This window comes from Phyllostomus discolor, chromosome 3, assembly GCF_004126475.2.
Source record: "Phyllostomus discolor isolate MPI-MPIP mPhyDis1 chromosome 3, mPhyDis1.pri.v3, whole genome shotgun sequence".
In the NCBI taxonomy this organism is placed as follows: domain Eukaryota; kingdom Metazoa; phylum Chordata; class Mammalia; order Chiroptera; family Phyllostomidae; genus Phyllostomus; species Phyllostomus discolor.
In genome coordinates this window covers 124,182,330-124,209,313 of record NC_040905.2, presented here as the reverse complement: position 1 = coordinate 124,209,313, position 26,984 = coordinate 124,182,330, and the positions used below count along the sequence as shown (strand labels likewise).

Here is a 26,984-nt window from a genome sequence, read left to right as displayed (position 1 = left end):
GAGTGTTAGAGCATTGACTCCATGCTTCAGGCTGAAGTCTGCCTCCCAGCAGAGTCAGGGTGGGTGGAAGAAGGGTCTTATCCCTGGACCAACTGACAGCAGTCACTAGAAGCTCTGTGGCACACTCTGGTCATCAGAGTCTACTTATTGTGACTGAAGGCTAGGACAAATGCACAGGCTACAGCAATCCTGTGGAGAAAAGGGGGACAGCACGGCCACTCTCTCAAGGGGAGAGCACCCCAACCCTTGCCTAGACAGGCTTTTATTTTTTTTCTCCAGTCTTACATCAAAGAAGGATTTATCTATTACATAGAATATTGTTGTCCACATTTTAGGTACAATTGAGGAACTGAAAATAACAAATGCAGAAGGGGAAGGTGGCGAGCTGATTAGCTCCATCCTTGGGAAAATTTACACAGGCTTTGGAAATTACATTGAAGATAGGCAATAAACATCCACTCTTTTAGACCAGTGAAGGAGTTTTAGCAAGAGCAAGCCATAACAGTCTGTGTGCATTTTCTAGGCCTGATTCCCACGGGAAAACCCGTTTGAAGGTCTGGCTTCTGCCCACTGCATTGCTCCTGTAGGTTTTCCATACAGAGCTGAATCACATTTGCCAGACCAAATCAAACCCATCCTCTACAAAGCTCTGGTCCTAGAGTCAGACCTCATTTGAATCCTCAGCGTTGCCAGTTGCTAACAGTATAATTTTGGCAATTCCTAAATCTGAACCTCATTCTTCTCATCTATAAAATGGGAATAAACATGTCCACCTCAAAGAGGTATCATTAGGCTGAAATGAGTTCAATTTGTCCTAGACCTGGAGCCCTGAAGAATGCTGTGATTAGGCTGCTTTTGTCTCCATTCTTGTCTCCTCAGCCTACAGGAATTCAAGCTCTGGGTAAAGCACCTGCAGCCTGATGGAGGCAGCAATCTGCTGCAAGCCCTGAAGAAAACCTTTGCTCTAAAGGGGCTGGATTCCCTAGTGACCATATTAGGAAGCTGGTAGGTCTCCTTTCCTAAGCAGACAACAGAGTACATGAAGGGGGCCAGAGAACCAAACCAGTGTTCGAAGAAAGATCAACAAGCATGACTCCTGACACATGCTTGATGGAAGGATTGTGTTCATGGGTCATCTGTGCACAGGGCCACCAGAGCAGGCCAGGCCTGTGCTTTTACTCTGCCCTGCGTCTTATACAAGTTACCTGGCATACAAGTGGTAGATTCGACTCTGTAGATGTTCCCTAGAAATTATCATTTTGCTCTGGTATGACCTCATGCTGGGGTGCTCCCTTCTCTTGTTCTGTCTTTTCCTCAGCCCAGATCAGCCTGCTGAAATCCTGTCTGACTATATCCAACAGTCCACCATGGGAAGGGACCTCCACACCCACATCATCACCTACAAATGCGATGATCAGGTGCCCCTTGTAAGTACCTGAGACTTCCCAAGTGTTCTCTTGGATTGGTCATAGTGAGCAGTGCCAGCCTGTGAGGCTCTGTATGTGGACAGGCCCCAAGCTGTGGACCAGAGAACAACTCTCTTGTACCCAGTTCTCCATTTGGTAAGATGGGAAGTCTGGAGAGTTGGGAGGTTTGGTCAAGGAGAAAGTGTTTTGCAGCACTGGCATCACCCTAGTGAGAGCTGACCCTGCTGCCATCCCACAGGCTGTCCTGAAGAACTTTGCGGAAGCTGTTGGGGGCCACTATCACTGCTACACCCTAGGGACGGAGGTACGCTCGCTGCCCCTGCTCTCCTTCCTGCCTGTCCCACTGTGTCTAGGGATCTGGGCCAGGACAGACCATGCTGTATGCTTGCTTCCCCTCCCTCCCCCAAGCTCAATGGGCTTACAAAGGTATAATCAGGTTAAAGTCAATATGTGGGAAGAACTGGGACATGAAGTCACAAGAGATCCTTTGGTCAATATGTATGATGAGCTAATTACACACCTGTGAGGCTAGAGGCTTTTTAAAGCCTGGTGGGTAGAATCCTGAATCTATCCAGTTGCCATCAACATGGGCTCCACCCCACCTCTGCTCCCATCAAAGCTCTGAGTCTGAATTGGCTGCCTCAGTTCTTCCTCCTAGGTAGACCTCTGCTCTTGCAGGGGACCCACAGTAGTCAATTCTGAATGTGCAATAGATTCTACACAAATCCATCCATTAGTGTCCTTGTCCCAGTTAATAATGACATCACATACCATGTGTCCACCATGGAGGGAACAGTTAGCAAATGTGTGTGTAAATCCATTTGGCAGATTGAGAATCCAACTATCCTTTCAGCTAACAGGTTGTGTCTTGCCTGCTGACTGTTAATAGCCATAAGTAAATGAATAGCTGCATCTCACAAGTATGTTCAGGTGTTACAAAGTGTAGCATTTCACAGGAGCCTGAGTTAGGACTTGCCTTTCTCAGCAGCACCCCCTCTTGTTACCTCACTGCCCAGATTCTGTTTGTAGGGGTCACAGACCACAGGGGCTAGAAAGGTCCAGTAAATAAATAAAACTGGCTGTTTTAAGAAACATTTTATCTTAAAATCTGTGACCATCTTATCTGTTGTTTTTCCAATATAGATGGAAATATGGGTACAACAAATTTTATTGTCTTCTTTAATATGAGCAAAACAACAGTGCAGGGGTGACAACTGTCTCTGCTGGGAGGCAACAGAGGGCGGTGAGGACTGTGGTGAATTAGATAGCACCTGCCCCACCTGAAGAGGTGCCCCTGCTCAGCCCCTGCCAGTCACCTCTGTAGCAACATGACCCCAGTGTTGCCAGATTCTCAAATTTTCAAGAAGAACCAGAAATATGGATTAATTTAAGTGTGTGATTTATTTACATTTGTTTTTTAAAATGAGGTGAAATTCATCTAACATGAAGTTAACTATTCTAAAGTGTATAATTAGTGGTATTTATACTATCACAATGTCATGCAACCACAACCTCTATCTACTTTCAAAACATTTTCATCTCTCCAAAAGGAAATCCCATATCATTAAGCATCACAACCCACTGCCCCTACTCGTAGCTCCTGGCATCCACTAATCTGCTTTCTGTCTCTATGGATTTACTTAGTTTGGATATTTCATTTAAATGGAATCATACACCTTTTGTGTCTGGCTTCTTTCAGTTAGCATAATGTTTTCAAGGTTCATCTATATTGTAGCAGGTATTAGTAGTTCATTCTGTTTTATGGTGATAGCATTCCATTTTCTGGATATTCTAACATTTGGTTTATCCATTCATTAGTCTCTGGACATTTGGGTTATTTCCACCTTTTGGTGATTGGGAACTGCTGTGACTATTGGTCTGAGTCCCTGCTTTCAAGTTTTGGGGTACATACCTAGGAGTCTCAATGCTTGGTTATAGAGTCATTCTGTTTAAGTTTTTAGGGAGCCACTTAACTGTTTTCTATAAAAGCTATACCCTTTTACATTCCCACCAGCAGTGTCATAGTCCTTGTAAAATTATTATTATCACAGCCTACTAAAGGGTATAAAGTATTTCTTCACACTTTTAAGGTTAAATAACCCTTCAGTTGGTTAACACTGCAGGCCAGGGCTGCACAAGTGGAACACAGTGTGTTTGCAAGTTCTGTCCCATATACACGGACCCCAGTTTATAATGTCAGATTTAAACAGTCTGCCACTCAGCTCTAGGAACTGACATCCCTCCTTGCCCTCTCACCTTGGCTACTACTGGTAGCTAAATGACTTCTGGATGGCCTCTTGCTCCTACCATCCCTAGATCTGCACCAGCCCAGACATTGACCAGCTACTGGTGGAAATCCAGAAGGCCCAGAACCTCCTGGGCCACATCCAAGCTCTGTGCTACGGTGCCCCCAGTGAGGAGCTGACAGGCATCATGAAGGAGGTAAGTATCAGTGAAGATTCCAGGACCTTCTCCCTGAGGCACTCAGCAGATCTCACTTCATTTTCTTCCTTCACGTGTCTGTTGCCCCACCATCTCCTAAAAATGAAACAAGGCAGAGCCTTGGAGCTCTGAGCAGATGGGTCAGGTGAGTCTTCCACTATGTCAGAAAAGGTCCTGGTGGATCTTCTAATTAAAAACTGTATCTCAGGGAAAGGTAACCAGGCTCCTGCCACCCCTTCCACCTTCCCCTTCTTCCACTTTGGAGAATAATGAAAACTTCAACCACACAGTGTAGGCTGTCTAGAAGTTGGCTTTTACCCCAGACCTTCATTCAGGGGCAGTCTCTGCTCTGGGACAGATTTAACATGGGCACAACAGCACAAGCTCCATAAAAGCTATACATTTAGAAGGGCGCGGCAAACTTAGCTGTGGACAGAAGAGCACTGAGGTGTATTTATACTGGCTGGACAGAGTGAGAGAAACATAGCACCTACACTGGGGTCTTGAACTTTAGCTCCAGCTCTTCTACCAATTACACACAATCACGATGATGTTAGTATTATAATTATAAAAGTTCTCATTTGCTGAGCACAGCACCCATAAAACAGGCACAGTGCTTAATTCTCTAAATGCCTTATTTTATCTTTGCAACAGCAGTCTGCTGCAAGTAGATTATTACCCCCAGTTTACAGATTAGCAAACCAAAGTTAACAGGTTAAATAATGTGCTTGGGATCACTGAGATAGAAAGCAATTCAGTGTAATTGAATCCAGGTCTGTCAGATGGCCAAATCATTGTTAGGAGTTTCCCAAAATGAAATGCATGTGCTACATGTGGTTTGCAAGATTGTAAGGTTGTATGGATTAGTATTTTTTAAAGATTTTATTTATTTATTTTTAGAAAGATGGGAAAGAGAGGGAGAATAATGTTGATGTGCAGGAGATACATCAACCAGTTGCATCTTGCATGCTCCCAACTGAGGACCTGGGCCACGACCCAGATGTGTGTCCTAACTGGGAATCATACCAGCGACTTTCTGGCTTGCAGGCCAGCACTCAATCCACTGATCCACACCAGCCAGAATAGATTAATATTTTTAATGTTATATATTTAAAACTAGCTCATTATGATAGTAATAGATCTTTCTAAAATTATTTAATACAAAAAAGGAGTCTATTTGGGTGGGTGGAAATGGGAGGGAGGTGGGGAGGGCTGGGTGGGTGGGCTGGGATAGGAGTAAAACATAGAAAATTGTACTTGAACAATAATTAAAATAAAATTAAAAAAATAAAAAAGTCTATTTTTTAAAGTAAATCAAATTAAATATTAAAAATCTTTAATGTCATATAATTGATTTAAAAATAAACTGAGTACATAACAGTACAATGGTATTCAGATATAGCAAAATTTATGAAAATGGTGTTCAAAGTTTGGGAATGGCTGTTCTGTATTTTACTTCTACATGGGTTATGTGTGATTTAACCTCTCAGACCCTCAGGTTTTCAGTTTATAAATGTGGACAAGGGAGGCTGGGCTAGATGAGAGCTCCCTACATGATTTTAGTGTAGAGTTACTTTTCAGTTCCCTGAAGCCTTGTGTTTTGAGTCCACTGAGGGGCCACCTGTCATCAGGAGGCCAAGGTGCTGATATTAACACTAAGGGTGGGGAGGGGGCCAGGAGGATGAGTAAATAAAGAAAGTTTCTGGAAACATCTCCCTCTTTCCCTGGAAATTCCAGAAAAGGGGATGGGGTTGGTGAGACAAGGAGGCAACACTGCCTTTAATTTACCAGGTAATGTTTTAAGATTCTCCCCTTGGGTGAACTGGGTTGGTGGGGGAGACTGAGGACTTTGCAACTCTAAATTATGATTGTGTAATGAGGATTTTTTATTTTAATTTAGATTTCTACAGAAATTGCACAAGGACCCCTCAGAAGTCTCTTGCCTAAACCCCCAAAGCATGAAGCCCCCCTCACAATTGAGTTCCCAAACTTGGACAAGACTTCTGCAGAATGGCTAAAGGACAATGGCCTAAAAGGTAAGTCCTCAAAAACGACGGAACCCAGAACTCAGGTCACTGACTAAAAGCCATTAACTCTCTGGGTCTTCATGAGTCGTACCTTAAACTCTACCATTTATTTTTACAGCGAAGAAGCTAAGCCTTTATCAGGTTCTGGCACCCAACGCATTCTCTCCCATTGAGGAATTTGTGCCTGTTCTCCAGAAAATGGTATCATCAACTGTCCATGAGGTGACTCAGATCCAGAGTTCTCTCCATCCTCTGCAGGGGAGCTCCTTTGTGACATTTCCCTTCTTGAGAGTTTAGAAAATAGAGTCATAAGGCAGAGCCTGAGGATCATAGGCAGGCTTTCCACCCATCTGAAAATAAAACTTGGGAGATGGGCCAGAGGGAGTAAATTGGGTACCACAATTAACCTCCAGTACAAAGATTTTCCTCTCTCCCACTCAGAACATCTCACTCTACCTTGTACAGACTTCTACTTTAGCTCCTACACTGTGTTAATATGTGTATTTGTTACATATTTAAATCTTACCAGAGTGTGAGCTCTTTAAAAGAAAAAACTGTCTATCCCCAATATGTAGTACAAGTAAGGCAGTCAATGAATGTTTACTGGATGACTGAGTGGTTGGAAAGAAGAAAACAAAGGATGAATGGTTAGATGGATGAAAATGTTGGTGAATACATGCAAACATAGGCAGATGTATGTATGTATGTATGTAAATGTGATCAGATGGAGGGGAAAAATGAAAGGATGAGTGACAAGATAGAATAAAAAAGATAAAAGAATGAAAGTAAAAATTTAAGGATCGAAAAGTGGAGAAATGGAAGGAATAATGAATGGAAAGATGAGTGGAAAGGCAAATATAAAGATGGAAGAATGGAAGGGAAGAGTGATGGACAATTCAAGCAGGGGATGGATGAATGACTAGGTGGATGGAGTGATACTTCAAGATATGTATATGACAACTTGGTGGAGGATGAAAGAATAAGATGAACAAACTTGATTTTCATAGTGTTCATAAAGGCCTGAGTTCCCAAACCTAAGAACCCATGGCCAGTGTGTTTTAAAGGTGTCTCACTGTTATTACCTAAACTTCCAGCCATATCCTGTAATCAAGACTCCAGTGTTCAGAGGAGCCTCCCGAGATGGCAGTCTGCCTACTGTCAGCATGTTCATTCAAGGGCCACTGTCCTGATGGTTCTCTTTTCCAGCTCCAGACAAGGCAGTAGTGACCTGTGGGGTGGGGGTGGGGAGCATAATCTGACCCCACATGCGGTCAGAGTCCCAGTACCCAAATTAAACTTAAAATTCTTCCTCACTGTGTGCACCACCTCCTGGCCACACCTGAGTGCAGAAGGCAATGGTACAATTTCAATGGCATGATGGGACAGTGAAGAATGTTCATGTGGACCTGCCCTTCCTCTATGAGTACCAGGTCAGTGATGGGTCCAATCAGTCAGCATATGGGGTGTGAGAAAGGGGAATGGGAGGAAGGTGCCAAGTAACATGGAGACACCAAGCCATTGACTGAATTCTCTTGTAAACAGAGACTGTGCTCCCCAACAGGCACCTCTGGAGCTTTCTCCACTCCATCCCCAGGCAGAGATCTGGATGCATCTAACAAAAGCCAAAAAAAAAAAAAAAAAAAAAAAAGGCTCTAATCCTTTGGGACAAGATCTACCTCCTCCCCATAAGGAGTAATAAAATACTTTGACTCTTCTCTTCATGGTCTTGCAGCAGACTTGTCCATGATTTAGTGGAATGTTCATACTCCCTGGATACCCATGGCCTTGACACACTATTCCCAAAAGCTAACTGGGATATATACCCCTGTCCTCACAGACCCTTTAATCAGCCACCCTTTGTGCAATTGCTCACTCTGGCCCATGGGTTTACAGAAACAGCTCAGCAGAGTTATGCGGATGTACAAGAGGCGTATTGAATGGCTCTCATTGGCCAGCAGAAGAATCTGGGGCACCGTCTGTGAAAAAAGGTACCTTCCCCTAAGTAGTATTCTTGTCCTTCATGGATATTGTGTGTAACATAGCACTTATCCAACTCATGGATTCCCTATTAGTAACACCAAAAGCCATTGCTTACTTACACTAAGAGTCAGCAAATCACTCAACAGAACTCCTGGGGGAAAAGTCACCACCATCATCATCAACATCAATAACATCATTCATTGTGTTATTCAGGATTCTTTTAGTTAAGAAGCAACAGAAACTAAGTGAAAATTGGCTGAAACAAAACAGTGAAGTCTGGTTAAGGTAACTGAAAATTCCATAATAGATTTGATAGCTGTCTTCAGGCATGGCTTGATCCAGAGGTTCATACATGTCAGGAATCTATCTCCATTTCTCAGCTCTGTTTTCTTCTCTTATCGCTTTGTTTTCTGGCAGACTTCCCCTCCAGGTGGCAAGGTAGCCAGGGTGTCCTCCTGGGACAGCCATCCCAACTTACTTTCTACCAATTTTAGCACTTCTGGAGCTTGGGGCATGGGCCCATCCATGAGCTCTTCATCCTGGCTAGGGTAGCATGATGGAACATTGCTGAGGGTCAAATGCCCACTCTCAGAGTTTAGGCTAGGGTCAGCTCTACCCACAACAAATGGACTGACAGAGGCAGAGGTGTTTTCCAAATGAAAATCAGGAAGCTATTGTCAGAAGAGGTAATGGACACTGAGTAGGAAGAAACAATGGGTGTCCATTAGGACCTTTATTATCATTCCATACCTTTTTTGATGTGTTACTCTTACAAAATAGTATCCTTTATAATGCTATACATCTATTATATCCTTTGATTCTTAACACAACCCTATGAGGAGTCGTATTATAAGTACTTTATGGTAAATATACCAAGGATCAGAGAGGTTTTGTGACTTGCCTAAGGCCACACAGCAAGTAGGACTCAAACCAAGGTCTTCTGATTCTAAATCCAGTGGATTTTCTTTTGCTATCCATAGGAGTCTCAAAATGAGAACAGAGGGAAGAGATGAGACTATAAGATTTGAAATAATAAAAGGAGAAGGCTGAATGGGGCTGGGGATCTTAAAGCAGAAAAAGGAAACAAGAAATACAAACATTTCCCCAGAGGGTCAGATACACACAGTTCTACATCTAACTTGTTTACCTTGTTTCTGTTTTTCCTTCAAAGACCCCAACTTATCATAATATTGAATCCTCGCACTTTAAACAAGGAAATGTATACAAATCTTTATATGCAGCCTCTGCCCCTTAAACCTTCTCTACTGTGAGACTTGATTCCGTGATAGGACCTCCAGAGAGAGAAGTTTCTGTGACCCCTGAAGTTTACTGTTGTAAACCCACATCTGTTGACCTCAAAGAAGATTTTGGCCAGCTGTGAATCTGGCACTTAAAGTGCCCCTGGAAAACACTTTAAATAGTAAAATGGAACAAAATGAACACTATCTGAGAGATTCGATTCTCCTCTTAAAGCTTGTGTTTCTGTTTAGGGTGGTTATACTGCTCGATATCTCTGCGACCAATTCCATGTACATTATTCATATCCAGCATTCCCTGCGACTTCTGCTAGAGGAGCAACTGTCCAACAAGGACGCTTTCAATGTCATTGCGTAAGCTCCCAGTTCCTGGTGGGGGAGGTTGGTGTGCATGTTTTCACCACTGGGCTGAGGCTTCTGAAAGGGAGTGGACGACAGGTTCTGAGCACCCACCCTCCTGGGACAGCCATCAGTTTATCTGATTCAAGTGATCTTGATTGGGGCATTGAATAATTAAATGGTTGCAGAACAGTCTCACTAGGGTGAAGGTAAAAAGCAGCCCCAAAACACACTGCTTGATCAACAAGGATAAAGTAACTCCGCCCATTGCCCCATTTGGCCTCCAAGCTGATAAACACAAGAAAGAAAAAGAAGGGCCCCCAGGCATATTCCCGTCTTAGTTCCCAGTGTGGATCTAATAAGGTACAATAAATATTTCATTTAGAGTTTCAATTCTAAATTTTAATTTTATATGTAGCTCTATATAATTAAATTATACAAATTATATAAATGTGTAAATTATATATTTTATACATAATGATTTTATATCTGAATTTAAAATATAAATTAAATTTTAAATATTTTATACATATTTAACTTTTAATTATATATAACTATATATTTAAATTACATGTAACTATCATATATCAGCATTAAAATTATATAATTTACATATAGTTTAAATATCTACCATTATATATCATTTCAATATATACATCATTTTATACATATTTTTACTTGCATGCCACTAGGGGAGAAAGAGAAAAGGAACCCACTTGACCTATACATTTTTATATAACTTCACACTTAATAGGGAGTGTTCTAAACCTATTAAGTCAGCAGGTAATGTTGTATATTATTCTGCACCAGGGCCTAATCTTTTCCTAATAAATTCTATAGAAAAAGTGCTTGTGCAAACATGTTAGACAGTGTTTTCATTCATTTATTCATCTATTCATTCATTTGTTGAACAGCTTTCTGGAAAGCCTGCCATGCACCAGCCACTGTGGTGGGCATTAGGCATGTGGAAGTTAAAACACAAAACTTGTCCTCAAAGAACATAAGGCCTTGTAGTGGGAGCCAGGCATGTTGAGACAGGCATGTGCAAGGTCTCTGAAGAGATTGACCATGATGAGTCGAGTCCAGGAGGAGGGATCCATCTTGAACCAGAAAGGAGTTGCTTTTTCTTCAATGAATGGGGGATACATTTTCTTCTCAAGGATTTAAATGTGTCTCATAGGAAAGATGAAGTGATGCAATTAAAAAAAAAAACTATAGTACAGATAGAGAGTGAAAATGTGTTGTAAGCATGAACCAGTGTCCTAGGGGAGATTAAAAAGGGAGGAAGGACTCCCTTCTTAGGGGATGAGGAAATTCACACAACACGAGTTACCGAAACACATCAGGAAGGAAGTCTGTCCAGATGGCCAGAGCTGGTCCTGTCTCTGTGTCTTCACTGAGAGCCTCAGCTCTGCCTTGCTGTGAATGTACTGGAACAGGTCATGACCAGCAAGGCAATCTCTTGGCTGACCCAGGCCAGTGACACCTTAACGTTTGGGGGGTATAATTAGGATTTTGACCTCTTTAGACCCTGGGGAGCCCAGAGAGTTGGGGCACACAGTGGAGCAGTCTTCTCCCTAAGAACAAGCCTTCTTTCCTTCCCCCAAGGTTTGGAAGCTCAATCGAAAGCTGGAGGCCCGAGATGGTTTCCATGAGCCACGACAATTTACAAAGCGCTTGGCAGTAGGTGATGGGCAGAGGCTGCACCTACTATGTCTGAGGGCAGCCTGGGTGGTGCTATTTTCTGTCCCCCTCTCCACTGGGAATAGAATACCTTCCCTCTGACAGACATGGGCATGAATCTGAAAATGTCTGCCTTCTGCTCCTGGTCTCACCCCTGACCTCCTTCAGCACAGCCTTTCCTGCCTCTAGGTGGGCCCTGACCCTGAAGTGTCAGGGCAGCAGGAACATCCTCAGCGCCTTGCGGAAGGCTGTGGAAGTGGATTTCAAGGACAGAGACAAACAGCAATCTCAGGGCATCTACCTTTTCACAGGGGGCATTCCGGATCAGGATATGGTGGGTACTTCCTGTCCTGGGTGTCCCCATTCTTCACAACTCCACAACTCTCCTAGGTGGAAGCCTAGCAAATGTTTCCTTGACTTTAGTGTGCAAGAGAATCATGTGGGGATGTTGTTCAATTACAGATCCTGGTTCCAAAGGTCTGGCCTAGGGCCTGAGAGTCTGCATTTCTAACAAGTTCCCAGGCTGTAACCAGGTTGCAACACTTGGTATTGCTAGGCTCTCTGGTCCAGCTTCCTAGCTTTACCCTAGAAAGATAAAGAAATTATGACCCAGCTCACTTGTCTTTTTATCCTTGGTGCCAAGTACTAGACCTGGCACACAGTAAGCCCTCAAGAAAGATAATCAGGCTGAGCCAGCACCTGCAAGAGCCCTCTGCCCTCTCTCCCCTACAGCCCATGCTCAGCGCCTACATGACCGAGGCCTGTGGGGGCTGTGACGTCCAGCTGAATGTGTGTCTCTTCTATGTGGGTGAGCCACAGATGGACACCACTCCCCCTGCCTGCTATGCCAGCCGCACCGACACAGCCACTGCCTACCGAGAGCTCACCCAGGCTGCTGGTGGCCGCTTCCATTGGTTTGGAGACACAGGTGTATAAATGTTGGCTCGCTCTTCCACCTCTTTTCTTTCTGTATCTCACTACCAACATCACTCCCTGTGCCATAGATGTATTCCAGAAAAGCAGCATGTGAAAATCACATTCAAAATGGAAAACTGCTGTTCACATAGTCAGTATACACTCACATATGGATGGTGGTGATGGCTGCACAAAAATGTGAAAATGCCACTGACTGTGCACTTAAAAAATGGTTAAAATGGTAAATTTTATGTTCTGCATATTTTACCACAATTTTTAAGTAAAAAAAGAAAAGGAAAACTATTTTTAAAATACTTTAGAATGTCAGAGCTGGAAGGGGCCCTAAAGCTTCCTTAGCTTAGTGTTGCCCAGTGGGGGAATGTTCATAACAGGTGGGTGACACAGTTGTACATGGAGCACAGAGCAAAAAAATTTTGTGATAGTTGTAGGGGGTCAAAATATGCCACTTGGGCATAACAGTTATTGTGAGCTGAAGACATTTGAAAGACAGCAGATGCCAAGGAGCTTTCTTCTCCACCCCACTCCACATGGTCTAAAAGTAGGACACAGGTAGTAAGTGGTAGAGCCAGGAGTTGAACCCAGACAAATCAACTTCAGAGTCTGTCTTCTTAGTCATTATTCTTTAGTTCCTGTTGGCCTTGTCATCAATATTCACTATGGACATTACCCACTTTACATAATCCCAAAGTGGGTGATTTTGTTCACTGGAATAGCAGAACCTTTGCTCCCAACCTGCTGTTCCTATGGGTGCAAGCTCTTGACTGGATGCCAGGGTGCTGTGTCCCAAGGCCAGCTTCACTGTTGGTAACCTCACTGTGACCACCTCTGGATTGTGCTGGGGTGGGGGCTGGTAAGCTCAGCCCATTAAGATCCCACCTTGCCTCTCCAACTCAGGTCACCTCCACACAACCCTTCTGTGTACAGATACAGACGCTTGCGGTATCTACATCCCTTCCCACACTCACAATGTGTTTGGTTTCCAGGCATTTACGAAAGTGATGACATCAACACCATCATGTCTGAGCTGGAAAAAGCCCTCAACTATTCTCAAAAGGTATGCTTTAGGGGCAGGGCAAATGACTGGGCTGGCTTCTGTATTATTTCTGGGACTGCCATACAAAGCACCTTGAACTAGTAGGGTTAAAACAGCAGACATGTGTTCTCTCACAATTTCAGAGGATAAAAGTCTGAAATCACAGTGTCAGAAGGGCCATGCTCCCTCTGAAAATTCTGGGTACAGTCCCTCCATGGCAGCTGATATTAAAGAAAAAATACTGCACTAGATGCTTGTTAAAAAATGGCAAGGAAGACTTTATGCAAGATTACTGCAATAAGAGAGATTGACTCAACTCCAAACACAGCAAAGACAGCTGGATATTTATAGCCAATAAGCAGAGTGACAAATCATGGATGGGAAATTATTAAGAGAAACTTAGTTAGCTTTCAAGGATAGGGGGATTCTTGCTAAATGGACTTAGCAGGATTCTTGCTGAAGGCAGGTCAAGGACTTAGATACCAGTATAGGGGATGAAGAACTTGATCAAATATCAAGGGTGGGGGTTCTCTAAACTGACTTAGCAAGATTCTTTGCCAAAACTGGATTTAGCAGCCATAGTTGAAGCCTAGCTGAGAAGAGGGCTCAGAGGAGCCTGACTGAAGTTTGGTCAAGGGGGGCGTCCTCATCACTGGTGGGTTGTGTCCTTAGCTTATGGCAGCACAACTCCATCTCTGTCTCCGTCTTCACATGGCTCTCCTCCCTCTCTGTATGTCTGTGTCCCTTCTCCTCTGGTAGTAATACCAGTAACATTATATTAAAGACCTACTCTTCACTAGTATAACCTCATTAACTAACATCTTACTTACATCTACAAAGACCCTATTTCCAAGTAAGGTCACAGTCACAGGTACCAGGGGTTCAGACTTGAACATATCTTTCTGGTGACATGACTCATCCTACATCAGTTTCCCTCCTCATGTCCTGATCCACTGACCCTCAAGGCTTCAGATAAAACAAGGAGTTCCTATAAGTCATTGGTTTTAAGTCTGTGAGTTATACATTGTGACCTCTTTTGAGTTCCTTGAACACATTGAGCTCATTCCTAAACTTAGGATCTTTGCACCTGCTATGTCCTTAGCCTGTCATTCCCCTCCCAGATCGTCCATGGATTTGTCTTTGTTATTCAAGACTTACCAAAATGTAACTTTTTCAGAGAATCCCTTTGAGCAGTTGAAGATAAGATTAGAGAGATAGTAAGAGGCCAGATCTTGTCAGCAGCAGTGAGAATAGAAATAAGGGAATGGACATGAGAACATTTAGGGAGAAATTGACCAAACTTGTGGCTGACTGACTGTACAGGGTGAAGGAGAGGAAAAAATCCCAGAGTAACTCCCAAGTTCCTCACTGGGGCACATGATTGACCAAGACAGAGAGAACGGAATTGTGATAGATGCTGAGAGGGTAGGCCTGGGACAAAGGTGAGTTTGCGAGGCAACAAGTGGGGGTATCCTTCAGACAGGTGAGAACAGACCAGGGCTGGGGCAGTTCAAACCATGGGGGTAGACAGAGAGCAGGTTGGTGGCCATGGCCAAGGTAGGGAGGTAGAGGAGCCTGAGGAGGAGACTCAGCCTGACTTTCACTTTAATGACTGCCATTTGCAGAACAACATATTGTGAGCTCCTGGAAAGGCAGGGCCACCTCTTCACATTCTTTTCCTCCCTGTCCATTGTATCTGCTCCCCTAAATGTGTCTTAACTGTCCTCCCTGAAAGGGCCCCTCTTTGTTGCTGTTTTTTTAACCCCTTCTCCTCAGATGTACGTCAGTCCACTTCCCTCATCTGATAAACTCATTCACAAGGTATTTGGGCAATAATAGTTTAATCTGTCTTTCGCTAGGATGTTATTTACATTCTAATGTCTTCTAGTGCTTTGGTGGAGAATAATTACTAGAGAAACTTTCAGCAGTTGAGAAATGTGTGGGCAAAGGAACCTAGTATCACACACTGTTCTGCCAACATCCAAAGTTAGCTCCAGGCACATGGTAGGCTGACCAACAGTGGATGCTGGGTCACATGTGGAAAGAGCACTGGCTTTGGAACCATACCCACCTGGGTTTGGGTTGAAGGCCCTCTATATACTAGTATTGTGGCCCTGTGAAAGTCCCTTACACTCATGGAGCTTGGCTTTTCTCATCTGTGAAATGGAGATGAGATAGCACTTGCCTACCTGGGTTTGAGTTGCCCAGCCTTCAATGGGCCCAGTGATTGGTGCATCTCAGGACCTGCATACAAGGTACTTATTACTGATAGGATTGATGCACAGGGCTCTCTGCCCCAGGAGACATTCCAGGGACAGAAAGAGGAGTCCAACGATCCTAGCAGACCCAGTTTCTCTCCAGTGTGAATGTGTGTGTGTGCCTTGCTTCAAGACTGTGCACTGTGGCTGGGGTGTAGCTAACCCTCCCAGTCCTTGTTTCAGTGTGCCTTACTAGTGTCCTCCCTGAAGAACCAGTCCAGGAAAGACCTCGAAAGTGCATCCCTCCCAAAAGAAAAGCCAAAGATGTTCAAGCAAAGAAGTCAGCCCAAGAAACTCTGCAAGACCACAGCCCCCTCGGCGGTCAGAATGGTTTGACTCCCCCTCCCTAATAACACACAGGATTTTGTTTCTACCTTGTCTCCTGGTCTTGCCTAAATCTTGAAGTGGTCTGGACCAGAAACCCTGACCCCAGGGCCAGGGGGATCAGGGCAGTGTCCTCAGTGGTGAGTGTCCTGTGGCTGCCTCCAGCCCTGACCTCTAGAGGGAGGAACTTCACTGGGGGATCTGCTTCTCAGCTCTGGGATCACCTCTGCCTCCATGCCCCCATCCACCACCACCTTTGATTCTGCCTGGATATCCCAGGTTTGACCCCTATCTGGGTCCTAAGGACCCCATGGAACTGAAACCCACCATGACTATAAGGCAGGAAGGCTTACCCTGGAGGGTCTCTCAGGGGCAAAGAAATGATGATGTTAGGGCATCTAACAGGCTCTGGCTGCAGCTGCCCTAGGCTTAGCCAGGGCCTGAAAGGAGCCTGAGGGTGGCCCTGGGATATTTATATCTAGCCACAGCCTGTCAGATAGGTCCAGCATAAAATAACCACCTCAGCAACCAGAAGGGCCTATAGAGCTATGACTGGGGGAGATTCCAGACTCTATGGTACTTGTAAACAGAAGGAGCAAAGAAATACATCAGCTCCTCAGCATTTCACTAACTGGCAGACCTCAGGAACCAGCATGTTTCAGAGTGAGGACATTCATCCCAGAGAGTGTGTGGCTTACTGCTGTCCCAGGGCAGTTGTGTTTCTGGAAGATGCTGTTCACACAGGCACTGTCTTCCTTCAAGAAACCCCACCAGGTTTCAGGAGCCTCCCCAAATTCTGAGGTGAAACCCCATAATTCCAGGGTCTGTCTCTTGGGCCTATAGTACTGCCTGAGCTGACTCAGTGTGAGGAGCTTAGGCCTCAATGAGGACTTTATTGGGTGTCCTGAAACCAGGGCAGGGGGCCCCTGGAGTGGAATCTCCAAGCTATTTTCACAGCAGCTCAGCCAGAGGCCTCAGCTGGTCCAGGGCCCTGGGTAATTTTGTTTAACTATCACCACATTCCAGCTGTGCCCAGTGATCAAGGGACCCCTCCCTTAAAACTGAGGTACCCAATAGGGCACAGTTACCTGAATGGCTTCCTATCATGCTGGAGGCCCACAAGTCCTAGTCCAGTTGGAAGAGGAGTGGGTAATTGGTGAAGAAAATTCTGGCAAATACACACACCTTTTTTTTTTTCTTTTTTACCTCAAAAGCCAGAGTCTTGGTGGGGAGGGGGGAGGGGAAGGTGAAAAAGAGTATAAAGGGAATATGGTAATGGAAAGAAATTTAAAAAAACTATAAAAAGGAATCAAGTACACTATACTACAAAAAAAAAGCCAGAGTCTCCTCTGAATCTGCAGCAGGAGATGAGGCAAAAATGTCTGAGGAACCTAGTCCTTTAGGCCCCTCCCTGCAAAGGTTCTTTTTTTTTTTTTTTAAGATTTTATTTATTTATTTTTAGAGAGGGAAGGGAGGGAGAAGGAGAGAGAGAGAGAGAAACATCAATGTGTGGTTGCTGGGGGCTGTGGCCTGGAACCCAGGCATGTGCCCTGACTGGGAATGGAACCTGCGATGCTTTGGTTCACAGCCCGTGCTCAGTCCACTGAGCTACACCAGCCAGGGCTTCCTGCAAAGGTTCTTAATCGACAGATTGAAGCTGAGATGAGTGGGGTATGTCTGCCATAGAAAATAGGCCACTGATGGGAAAGACTGCCTGTTTTCTAGAGCACTAGAGATGACCCTGATGGAGAGAGAAGTCCCATATTGAAAGCTCTGGTATGGCGGCCACTCAGTGGCAAAGTGAGCACCCCACCAGGTGAGGCTGGCTTTGGGGTGGGCGCACGGGCATGGCTGAGACTCATTAATAATGATAGTAGCCAAAATGACCAATGATGATGAGTTTTGATCATGTGCCAGCCCTTCCACTAAGACTCCCATTTAAAGCTTGTAACAATCAATTCTATGTGACAGGTAATCTATTAGCTCCCCATTTTACTGATGAAGAAATTCAGGCTCAGAGGGGATAAGAATAATGACCAGTACCAGCTGGTTGTGACAGGCATGGGTATTTTCATGAAAAGGCTCAGCTCCTAAAATCTAAGGGCATGTATCTTACTTTCAACATCAAAGACAGCAGAGTGGCTCAGAACAGAGCCCTGGAATCCATAGAACCTGGGTAGAATATTTGCTCTATGTCTTACTGACATGGAGTCCCGCTTGTCTCACCTGTAAACTGGGGAAGAGAGAGGATGAAATGAAATGGGGTATGGGAAGCACTCACTCTAGCCCACAGGCCACATGCCCTCCAGCTGCAGCTCAGTCGGCCAGAGAGGACACTGCAGAGTGGAAGAGGAAGACCCAGGCGAGGGAAGCAGAAATGTCTCTCTCACTGTTTTATACAGAGACTGGGAATAACGTGGGTAAGTTGAAGGATACAGGTGTCTGGACAGCCCTCTTGTCCTGTGGGAACTATAAGTTCAGCAGGCCCCATGGGAGGAGACACTCTCATGGTCCCAGGACATGGGCAGCAGTGCTTCTGGACCAGGCCTATCTTCAAACCAGTCAGGTCTCCAAGACCAGAAAGATGGACATGCAGTTTTGACACTGGAGGAGAATGAGACAAATTAATGCTGAAAGTCTCCAGAGGCCCCCCGAGTGCAGCACTCCCATTCCACCCACAAGGGACAGTGTCCTCAGCTCCTAGACTGACAGAGGAGGGCATAGAGATGAGTCTCCAGACCAGCCTCGTTGCTGAGAAATGGCACAGATCCCAGGAACCACTCGCTGAGGTGTGGAGAAGAGAGGTCCCAACAGGCTTGCCCTGATCCACCTCACAGCCTCCCTTTTGCCCTCTCAGCAAATTGCACCTAAGGGATTTTACATCTGACTCAACTGATAGAGAAATTGACGTAAAAAAGGAGTGGTGTGAGGAACAGAGGGAAGGGAAGAAAGGCGCACAAGGTAACCTTACTCTGTTTCTCCCAGGCTCAGTGTACAGGAAGTACCCTCGAGGAAGAAGCCTAAGAAGGGTTAGCTCTTCGATTGAGCTGCCCAGAAAGGATACAGTCTGCTCAAGTGAAGAGGTATTAAGTTGTCTGCACCAGCACATATCTCCCTAAGCAATAATTCCTCCTACCAGCCATTACTTCTAGGAGGGTGGGCATAAGTGGAAGTGAGAAGAAACCTGCTTAGAATGACTTGCTAAGGATTAAATACACCAAGGTTTGAAATCTGATTCTACCATCTCCTATCTGGGTGACCTTGGGCAAGTCCCTTAGCTACATTCAATCTCAATGTCTTCATTTTATTTTATTTTTATTTTTTATTTTAGAAAGGGGGAAAGGGAGGGAGAAAGGGAGGGAGAGAAGCATCATTGTAAGAGAGAAACAGTGATGGGATGCCCTTGCTACATGCCCCGACCAAGGACCAAACCTGCAACCCAGGCCTGTGCCCTGACAGTGAATCAAACCAGCAACCCCTTGGTCTGCACTATGACATCCAACCAACTGAGCCACACTGGCTGGGGCTCAATGTCCTCATTTGTAAAATGAAGACAATTGTACCTATCATTTAAGATTGATGACTAATTGAAGTATATTTTATGTAAAGTTCTTTTTTAAATTTTATTTATTTATTTTGGGAGAGAGAGAGAAAGGGAGAGAAACATCAATGTGTGAGAGAAACATCATTTGGCTGCCTCTCATGTGCCCCCAACTAGGGACCTGGCCCACAACCCAGGCATGTGCTCTGACCATGAATCAAATCAAACTGGCGACCCTTTGGTTCTTAGGCCAGTGCTCAACCCACTGAGCCACACCAGCCAGGGGTTTGTGTAAAGTTCTTAGTGGTGTTAGATCGTATCTGTTGCAAGCAACGGAAATGCTCCTTCGTGTTCATCCGAAAGATAGAACACCTTTCTTCCTCCAGTCATTCAATGAAGTCTGAGCTTGGTTCTGACTGGTCAATCCTGGAAGCTGTGCTCTAACTGCATGGAGCCTACTCATTCTTGTAACTCTTGTGACAAGTAGACTGAAATCATCCTCACTGGATTACAGTGTGAGATTTAGACCAGTGAGGGATTCCACCCAAATTTTGCTGGGGGAAGTTGAAATGATGTTAGGGAAGAACAATGTCTACCAGACTAGGGAGTAGCAGATACTCAGTAAATTTTGTTCCCTGTTGCCCCTATTTCTCGTGCAGCTCTCCCCAGCTCTGGGAATGGAATCTACATACAATGGATGCTCTCAGTGAAGACCAAAAAACCCCACATTTCAAACATGAGACAGTTTTCAAAGAGGTTTTAACAGATGGGTCAGACAATAATTCAGCCTGAATTACCCAAGATAATAGTTCTTTTCTTTATTCTAAAGTGGGTAGCAAATTACGGACTAAAAAAACTGAAGATGGGGATCTCCAGCCTCATCGGTCCTAAATGCGCTCATCAAAAGTCAGTACAGAGGCTGGCAGCAGTCAAATACTGCAGCATCTTCCCCAGCATAGAGGTCAATGTAAGTTGGGATTTTGTTGTTGGTGTTATTCTCTCCCAGCTCTCACCTCTTCTCAGCCATGAGTGGCAGTGTGTGTTGGGGAGAACTTCCTGTGAATATACACACAGTGGCTTCTGTTCTTCCTGCAAAACCCCTTCCCCCAGAATGGGGTTGCTCTTGGGGAACAGGTTATGCAGAATCCTGCTGAATAAAAAGGAGCTCCTCAGGGAGCCTGGGGCCATACTCAGGTTAAATGGGCTCACTGGAGTGAGGGTCAAAGACAGTGGCTGAGAACACAGGGCAGCAGCTGACATACTCACTGACAAGGACTCTGTCCCCCAATACTGATGATGGTCTTGGTAGGATGGCGAGAACAGGGCTTATCACAGGAGGTGAGAGGGTTCTCATCTCTTATTTCCTACTTTTGGACTCCTGTTTTCTTATTGCTTTGACACTGGACCGGGTATGTTTAGCACAAAATGAAAATCTAGCCATGCTTTTTGTAAAGACTCCATTTTTCTCCTTGCCTTTTTATGCAATATTACCAAGATGAGGGAAAACTATAAAGCTAAAAAATATCCACCAAATTCAAAATTATCTACCAGAAAAATTTTAAGAGAGTTCAATCATGCTGTCCCCATCTCTATCCAAGGTCACCCTTTGGTTTGAAATGTGTGGACTCCCATCCTACCATAAGGGCTTTTCTGTTTTAAAATTAGAGATACTTTATTTTTCATTAATACTGTGGCCACATTTGCCACAAAACCATCATCCCAATTCCTCATTCCATCCTAAAACCATACACCTAGTAATATAATAAAAGAAAAGCTTTAAAACAAACAAACAAAAATGTATGTTAAACAATGCTTGGGAAATTATGAGCCACAATGGACTAAACCCTTGTAGGGAGTGATGGGGACATGAAGAAATAGTGATGGGGGAAATTTGCCTTTGCTTGCATTAATCCAGGGGCTGGTGAGACACATTCAGTGGACACCTAGGGAAATTGAAGTGTACATCACATGCCTAAAGAAGGTGATGAGATGCTATGTCCAGAGGCTGCAGTGGCTGCTGTCTGGTGAGCCTGCTTGCTTTCTTGGAGGATGGAGGGGCCTCAGGGGAAGAGGAAGGTCTCAACCTCAGGGACACCAGGGTCAGTCCTTCCCAGGCCAGGCACTCACAAACTGTCAGGTCTGGGATTTGGCCAGGAGGGTCATCCAGATACAGCATGACTTCTGGGTTTGGAGGTCAGGCAAGGTGCTGGATGACAGGGAGATAGAGCATGGGCCAAAAGGCACCAGAGGGGACCGAGGTCATCCAGGTATGTTCTGCAGGGCCATCTTCCACACCTTGGCTCTCTGGGTGTGACTGAGGGGCTAACCCTAGAGAGGCTCAATTTAGTCTTGATTAGGTCCCCTTGAACTGCCCATGAAGGTAGAAATGAAGGTGTCTTGACAGAGAGAAGTCCCCCATTATTCTTTACAATGAGCATCGAGGCCCCTCTGGGAGAGGTGAATGGATAGGCTGGCTGAGGAGAGCCCAGCTCACATCCCAGAGGAAGGTGTGCTGGAGAGTAGGAGGTGGGCTCAGCATCAAGCCCAAGAGGCCATGCAAACAGCTAGAACTAAATGGGAGGGAGTTTAGGCTCTGGGACCAGGTGGGGCCTTGGGACAATAAGAGGAAGTAGAGCAGGAGCCTTTATTATAGAGAGTCCTGTGTGGGCCACTTAGGGTCCTATGTAAATTCATCTGGCCCAATCCTCTGGTAGTCACAGTCCATGGGCAGTGGGTCAAGGTGATGACTGCCACTTGTCGAAGCTTCTAGAAGGGCAGTGGTTAGCAGTTGCTTTAAAGTATAGACCAAAGGATCTGGGTATGAATCTCAGCTGTCACTGCCAGTCTGGGTGACCCTGGGCAAGTCACTGGCCCTCTCTGTTTCCTATTGAGATAAATCCCTAATCTATTAACAACCTTTCTAGCTTTCTCTCTTGCCCCTTCCCTGTGGGTCTCTCTTCTCAGCCTTTGTTACTCCTCACACTGACCTTCTCTCTGTCTGTCAAACAGGCCATGTTCTTCTGTCCTTCCACCAGCCTTTCACAGGCTGTTCTCTCCACACCCCAACTCTTCCCTCAGCTAACAGCTGTGCATCCTGCAATTGTTGCCTATCTGCTTCCCATCCACAACTCTTAAACTCAGATTTTCCCCATTATGTGCCTCATTAATGCTGTCAGAGTCCACGGCATAGCTCTAACATCTGTCTTCCTTGCCCAATTGCAAGTTCTGTCACTCACCAATGCACTTCACACAGTACCAGGCACTTAGCAGATGCTCAGTTGATTTCTCTTGGTCAGTCGACAATTTGTGCTCTATCTTTCCAGCCCCCCAAAATACTGAGATATTATTTAGTTCAATTACTTAACTTGAGGAATGAGGAAGCTCAAGCCCAGAGCATTTACAACCACTTGTACAAATGGTCACAGGCAAAGCCACAGCTGAAATCTTCATCTCTCAAAGCCCAGACCCACAACCAGATCTACCCTAGGACAATAGACCCCTCTAACAACACTACAAAGGCCATATCCCTGTGGGTTGACAGCTGATCAATGGTCAATCGGGCAACTGGTGTTGCAAGACCATGTATTTAACAGCAACAGAGAAGAGAAGCAGGCAGGAAGGGGAACCCCTCACTCCTTCCCTGCCTTTGGCCCCACCCACCTTGAGCAGGGAGCCGCCGACTGTTTGGCACCATTTTGGAGAAAAGAGTGTGCATCCTGCTGGACACCTCAGGGTCCATGGGCCCCTACCTGCAAAAGGTGAAGACAGAGCTGATTCTACTGATTTGGGAGCAGCTGAGGAAGCACTGTGACAGGTAAGAGGCAGCGGTGTAGGAGTGGAAGAAGATCAAAGGAGTAGTTCCTGGGGCTTCTCTGGCCAAAGACACTCCCTCCTCACTGTTGCATAGTGCCAGGACATTTCTGAAATGTTCTAATAAACAGCTTATTTGAGCACAAAAGAACACTGAATTCTCCTGTAGAAGTAAAGTGGATTTTAGAAATCCTACTCAGGCCCAAGGTCAATTACAGAGGAAATGAATCACCTTGAATTGTGAATTCAGCAGTACTTGATTTTTAAGGAGTGGAGGCAGTGGGTTGTTTGTTCTCTCTACTCAAAAGGTTTGACCCTAAGGGGATAGCAGGAGACTGGTCCTAGGCCAGGACTCATTCTTGTCTTAACATTGAAAAGAGCAAACATTTATTAAGTACCTACATGCATGGTTTTGCTCAATTCTCACAAAGACCCCAAGGGTTATTATCATCCCTATTTTTCAGAAAAAGAAACTAGGTCTTAGGTTAAATAATTTGTCTGAGATCACATAACCTACAGGTAGATAAGGGGTATTTATTTACTTCTGTCTGCACCCAGAATCTTGACTGTGTACCTACTTATTCTCAGGTACCCTCTCCCTGAGGGTACCTGGGGCTCCTTGTGAGGGTCTTCACTAAAAGGCATGAATGGTCCTCACAGAGGTTACTTTGCCAGAATTCAACATAGACTGACATGTTCTAACCAATCTCTTCCCCCCTCTCTACCCTCCCACCCTCAGTTTTAACCTGATCAGCTTTTCTGAGGACCCACAACTGTGGCAGGACACTCTGGTGGAGACCTCAGACACAGCATGTCACCAGGCCATGCAGTGGGTGACCCACCTCCGTGCTCAGGGAAGCACCTCAGTCTTACAAGCATTACTGGCAAGTTCCAGCCCTGAGCCTGACCTTGTAGCAAAAAAGAAATAGCATCATCTCATATATGGATATTGTATAATGCTTTAGAATGTACTCAGTGTTAAATCATTTCATCTTCTCAACAACCCATGAGAAAGAGATGCTCATTGTTCTCACAAAGGTTAAGTGACTTGTGTGGGGTCAACCAGCCTAGAAGTGAACCATGATCTTTCTCCTAAACGTGAGTGGCTTTCTTGTCAGTGGTGGGCTGAAAGGGAGAGCCTCTCAGTCTTAATGGACAAGTCAGTGGGATCCAGTCAGACATGTTGTCCTTGGGAACAGCAGGGCATTGGTTTTTCTCTTCCTGGTGAGCACCCACCCCTGAACCAGACAAACTGCATGCTTTTTCAGAAAGCTTTCAGTTTCCGTGATGTGGAAGGATTATACCTCCTGACTGATGGGAAGCCAGACACAAGCTGCAGCTTTATTCTAAGTGAAGTGCAAAGACTCAAGGAGGAGCGCAATGTGAAAATACATACTATTTCCCTGAGCTGCACGGGCAGGTGAGCCACAGGAAGTCGGGCTAAGCAGCTTACCTAACCCAGGGACTCCCATCAGACACTGGTCCCAGGAAGGACCAGTCCTGTGAGTCAGGAATTGGGAGGGCCTAAAGGAACACAGCATGAAAGCCCCTCTCTGTATTTTTAAGTTTTAAGATTTTTTTTTTGTTTTTAGAGAGGGGGAAAGGGAGGAAGAGAGGGACAGAAACATCAGTGTGTGGTTGCCTCTTGTGTACCCCCAACTGGGGACCTGGCCCGCAACCCAGGCATGTACCCTGACAGGGAGTCGAACCAGTGACCCTTTGCTTCACAGTCCAGCCCTCAATCCACTGAGCCACACCAGCTAAGGCCCCTCTCTGTACTTTTACCCAGCAGTAGGGCCTGTTCTCCTGACTCTGCAGCATGGAAACAGATTTGAACCTATTCCCACAGTCACGTGTTGTGCTTTCCCTCCATCTTTCCTGGGAGTACAGTTATGAATAGGGGAAGAGGTTTAAAGCCTTGTTATGGTTATTTTTATAAACAATCACCTAAGAAGAACATGTGTAAAGCAAGGAAGATTTAAGTGCTTCAGAAAACAGTTAACATTATTGGCAAGTAATACAGTTATTGGCAAATAATGTGATTATCTAATAAGTGATTACTTAGGTGCGTATTTTATTTCTGTGTCTAAATCATGAAGGTCACCCATAAAGGTCACAATATGTCATTAGTAGGCCTAACACATAGTAGGCACTGGATGGAGTTCTAATTAGGGAAGGGGCTGGAGTATGCTGGCCATGTGCTTTGAGGAGTCCAGTCTAAGTGGTGATACCAGCAGGGCAAATCCACCTTATGAAGTGGCAGCAGTTGCCACTACCCATAGTCTGGCTGGGAGAGTGGGCTTGGTGATGCTGACAGGGCCTCAATGGCACAGAGCCCCAGAGTCTAAGGCTCATTGCCCCACAGACTTCCTCAGGAGGTCCCCATAGGCTGGGATCCCAGGGAACTGGCCAGGTGGGTCAGTCATCCTGGCCCCAGCCCTCTCTGTCCCCCGCTGCAGGGTGGAAGCTAATTTCCTGAGAAATCTGGCCTCCCTCACTGGGGGGCGCTATCACTGCCTTGTTGATGATGACCTGCTCTTCCAAATTCTCCGCCTGCTGACCAAGGGCTTCATGGATGAAAGGGTAGGTTGTAGAGCCACTAAAATGGCTCATTAACATGTCAACAGACATGTTTTTTTCCTTCTAAAAGGTCCTTGTCCTCTTGTCAAAGGATTGCCTAAAAGGCTTGTGCTTCCCTGCCCTCTCCTCTTAGGCTGACTCTCCACAAGGTTGGGAAAGAAGTAGAGGCTCAGGTGTTATTTAATGATACAACAGTTTGCATTATTGAGCACTTACTATGTGTAGTTTCGTTGCTTTATATAGATGTTAATCCTCCCAGCTATTCTTCTACCATTTAGCAGATGAAGAAACAGGCTTAGCCAGACTTGGGAATATACCTGAAGTCAGAGTAAATGATAAAGCCGGAACTCAGAGACCCATGCTCCTAAGCTCTCTGTTTTAATTCCTGCATATTTCTGTCTCCCTGTGTTAAATCTGTTGAAACAGATATTCAAATGACCTGTTAAGTAATAAATTTGGTAATACCATGGGTTCTGTCACACATGTGGGACAAAAGGAAGGTATCAAGCGATCTTCTTCTGACCTATTAGAAAAATTATGCACATATTTCTACCTTTTAGAATGTTCTGTTGTCAATTAGATTTTCAGCACAAATTATCAAGTAACACAGTCAACCAGAATTCCAGATTTCTTTTTGGAGGTTAAATATGTCTCAACACATGGCATAATTTTTGAAGTCAAGTGCTTTGCATGATTTCTTTGTTCAAATAACTGATTGGGGCCAAATATTACAAATAATACAGAGGATAGAACCAGAACCAGTAAAAGTAATGGATGTCCTTATGACACAGGAAAAGGAATTTATTGTGAAGATTCTCAGTTTAGTGCCTTATGAAATCAGACTGAATAGTTTCTGGATGCAGAATGGGATCATCCCTACAATGCTGCCAGGGAGAAGGGACAGTTCATCTCTTTCTTAGATTCTTTTGCAGGGTGTGAGAACTTTCCTTTTAAGGTTAGGCTCTGGAATTTCATTGGGTGACAGAAGATAAAAGCATGTCTGCAAAGCTCTGTTTTATTAAAAGAAATAGAGAAAGGGCTGAATAGATTTTACTGAGTAACAATGAGATTAGGAGCATATACCACTTGCCCCACTGACTTCAGTGAAGACAAGAGACCATCTTTGTTTTTTACTACCCACTTCCTACACTGACGTTTAGACATCTTCTTTCAAAGTATCCTGTTTGCAGAATGACTCCCTTAGCAAGTAATGAGCTCCCTGTCCCTGAAATCATGAGAGCTGAGGTCCACAAGATTTCCTGCACTGGGAAGAGGCTGCATTTAATTAGCTCTAAAATTCTTTCAGGTCCCATCTAGTCACTTACTGGGTCTAACATAACACTTATTT

At 44.9% G+C, this 26,984-nt stretch overlaps 1 protein-coding gene across 2 annotated transcripts in view; it reads left to right on the top strand.

Annotated features, from left to right (window-relative positions):
* Positions 1-26,984, top strand: part of VWA3A (von Willebrand factor A domain containing 3A) — a 59,959-nt gene that overhangs the window by 31,535 nt on the left and 1,440 nt on the right. For both annotated transcript variants that reach the window (XM_036021392.1, XM_036021394.1), the window contains exons 9-31: positions 880-1,005; positions 1,319-1,427; positions 1,666-1,731; positions 3,744-3,869; positions 5,770-5,905; positions 6,015-6,118; positions 7,246-7,326; positions 7,790-7,884; positions 9,367-9,486; positions 11,080-11,154; positions 11,344-11,488; positions 11,887-12,082; positions 13,074-13,144; positions 15,565-15,711; positions 17,431-17,521; positions 18,015-18,125; positions 18,691-18,788; positions 20,076-20,213; positions 21,162-21,270; positions 22,916-23,060; positions 23,796-23,940; positions 24,325-24,476; positions 25,516-25,639. In XM_036021392.1, coding sequence (XP_035877285.1) covers positions 880-1,005; positions 1,319-1,427; positions 1,666-1,731; positions 3,744-3,869; positions 5,770-5,905; positions 6,015-6,118; positions 7,246-7,326; positions 7,790-7,884; positions 9,367-9,486; positions 11,080-11,154; positions 11,344-11,488; positions 11,887-12,082; positions 13,074-13,144; positions 15,565-15,711; positions 17,431-17,521; positions 18,015-18,125; positions 18,691-18,788; positions 20,076-20,213; positions 21,162-21,270; positions 22,916-23,060; positions 23,796-23,940; positions 24,325-24,476; positions 25,516-25,639 — 2,710 coding nt within the window. The remainder of the gene's footprint in view (positions 1-879; positions 1,006-1,318; positions 1,428-1,665; positions 1,732-3,743; positions 3,870-5,769; positions 5,906-6,014; positions 6,119-7,245; positions 7,327-7,789; positions 7,885-9,366; positions 9,487-11,079; positions 11,155-11,343; positions 11,489-11,886; positions 12,083-13,073; positions 13,145-15,564; positions 15,712-17,430; positions 17,522-18,014; positions 18,126-18,690; positions 18,789-20,075; positions 20,214-21,161; positions 21,271-22,915; positions 23,061-23,795; positions 23,941-24,324; positions 24,477-25,515; positions 25,640-26,984) is intronic.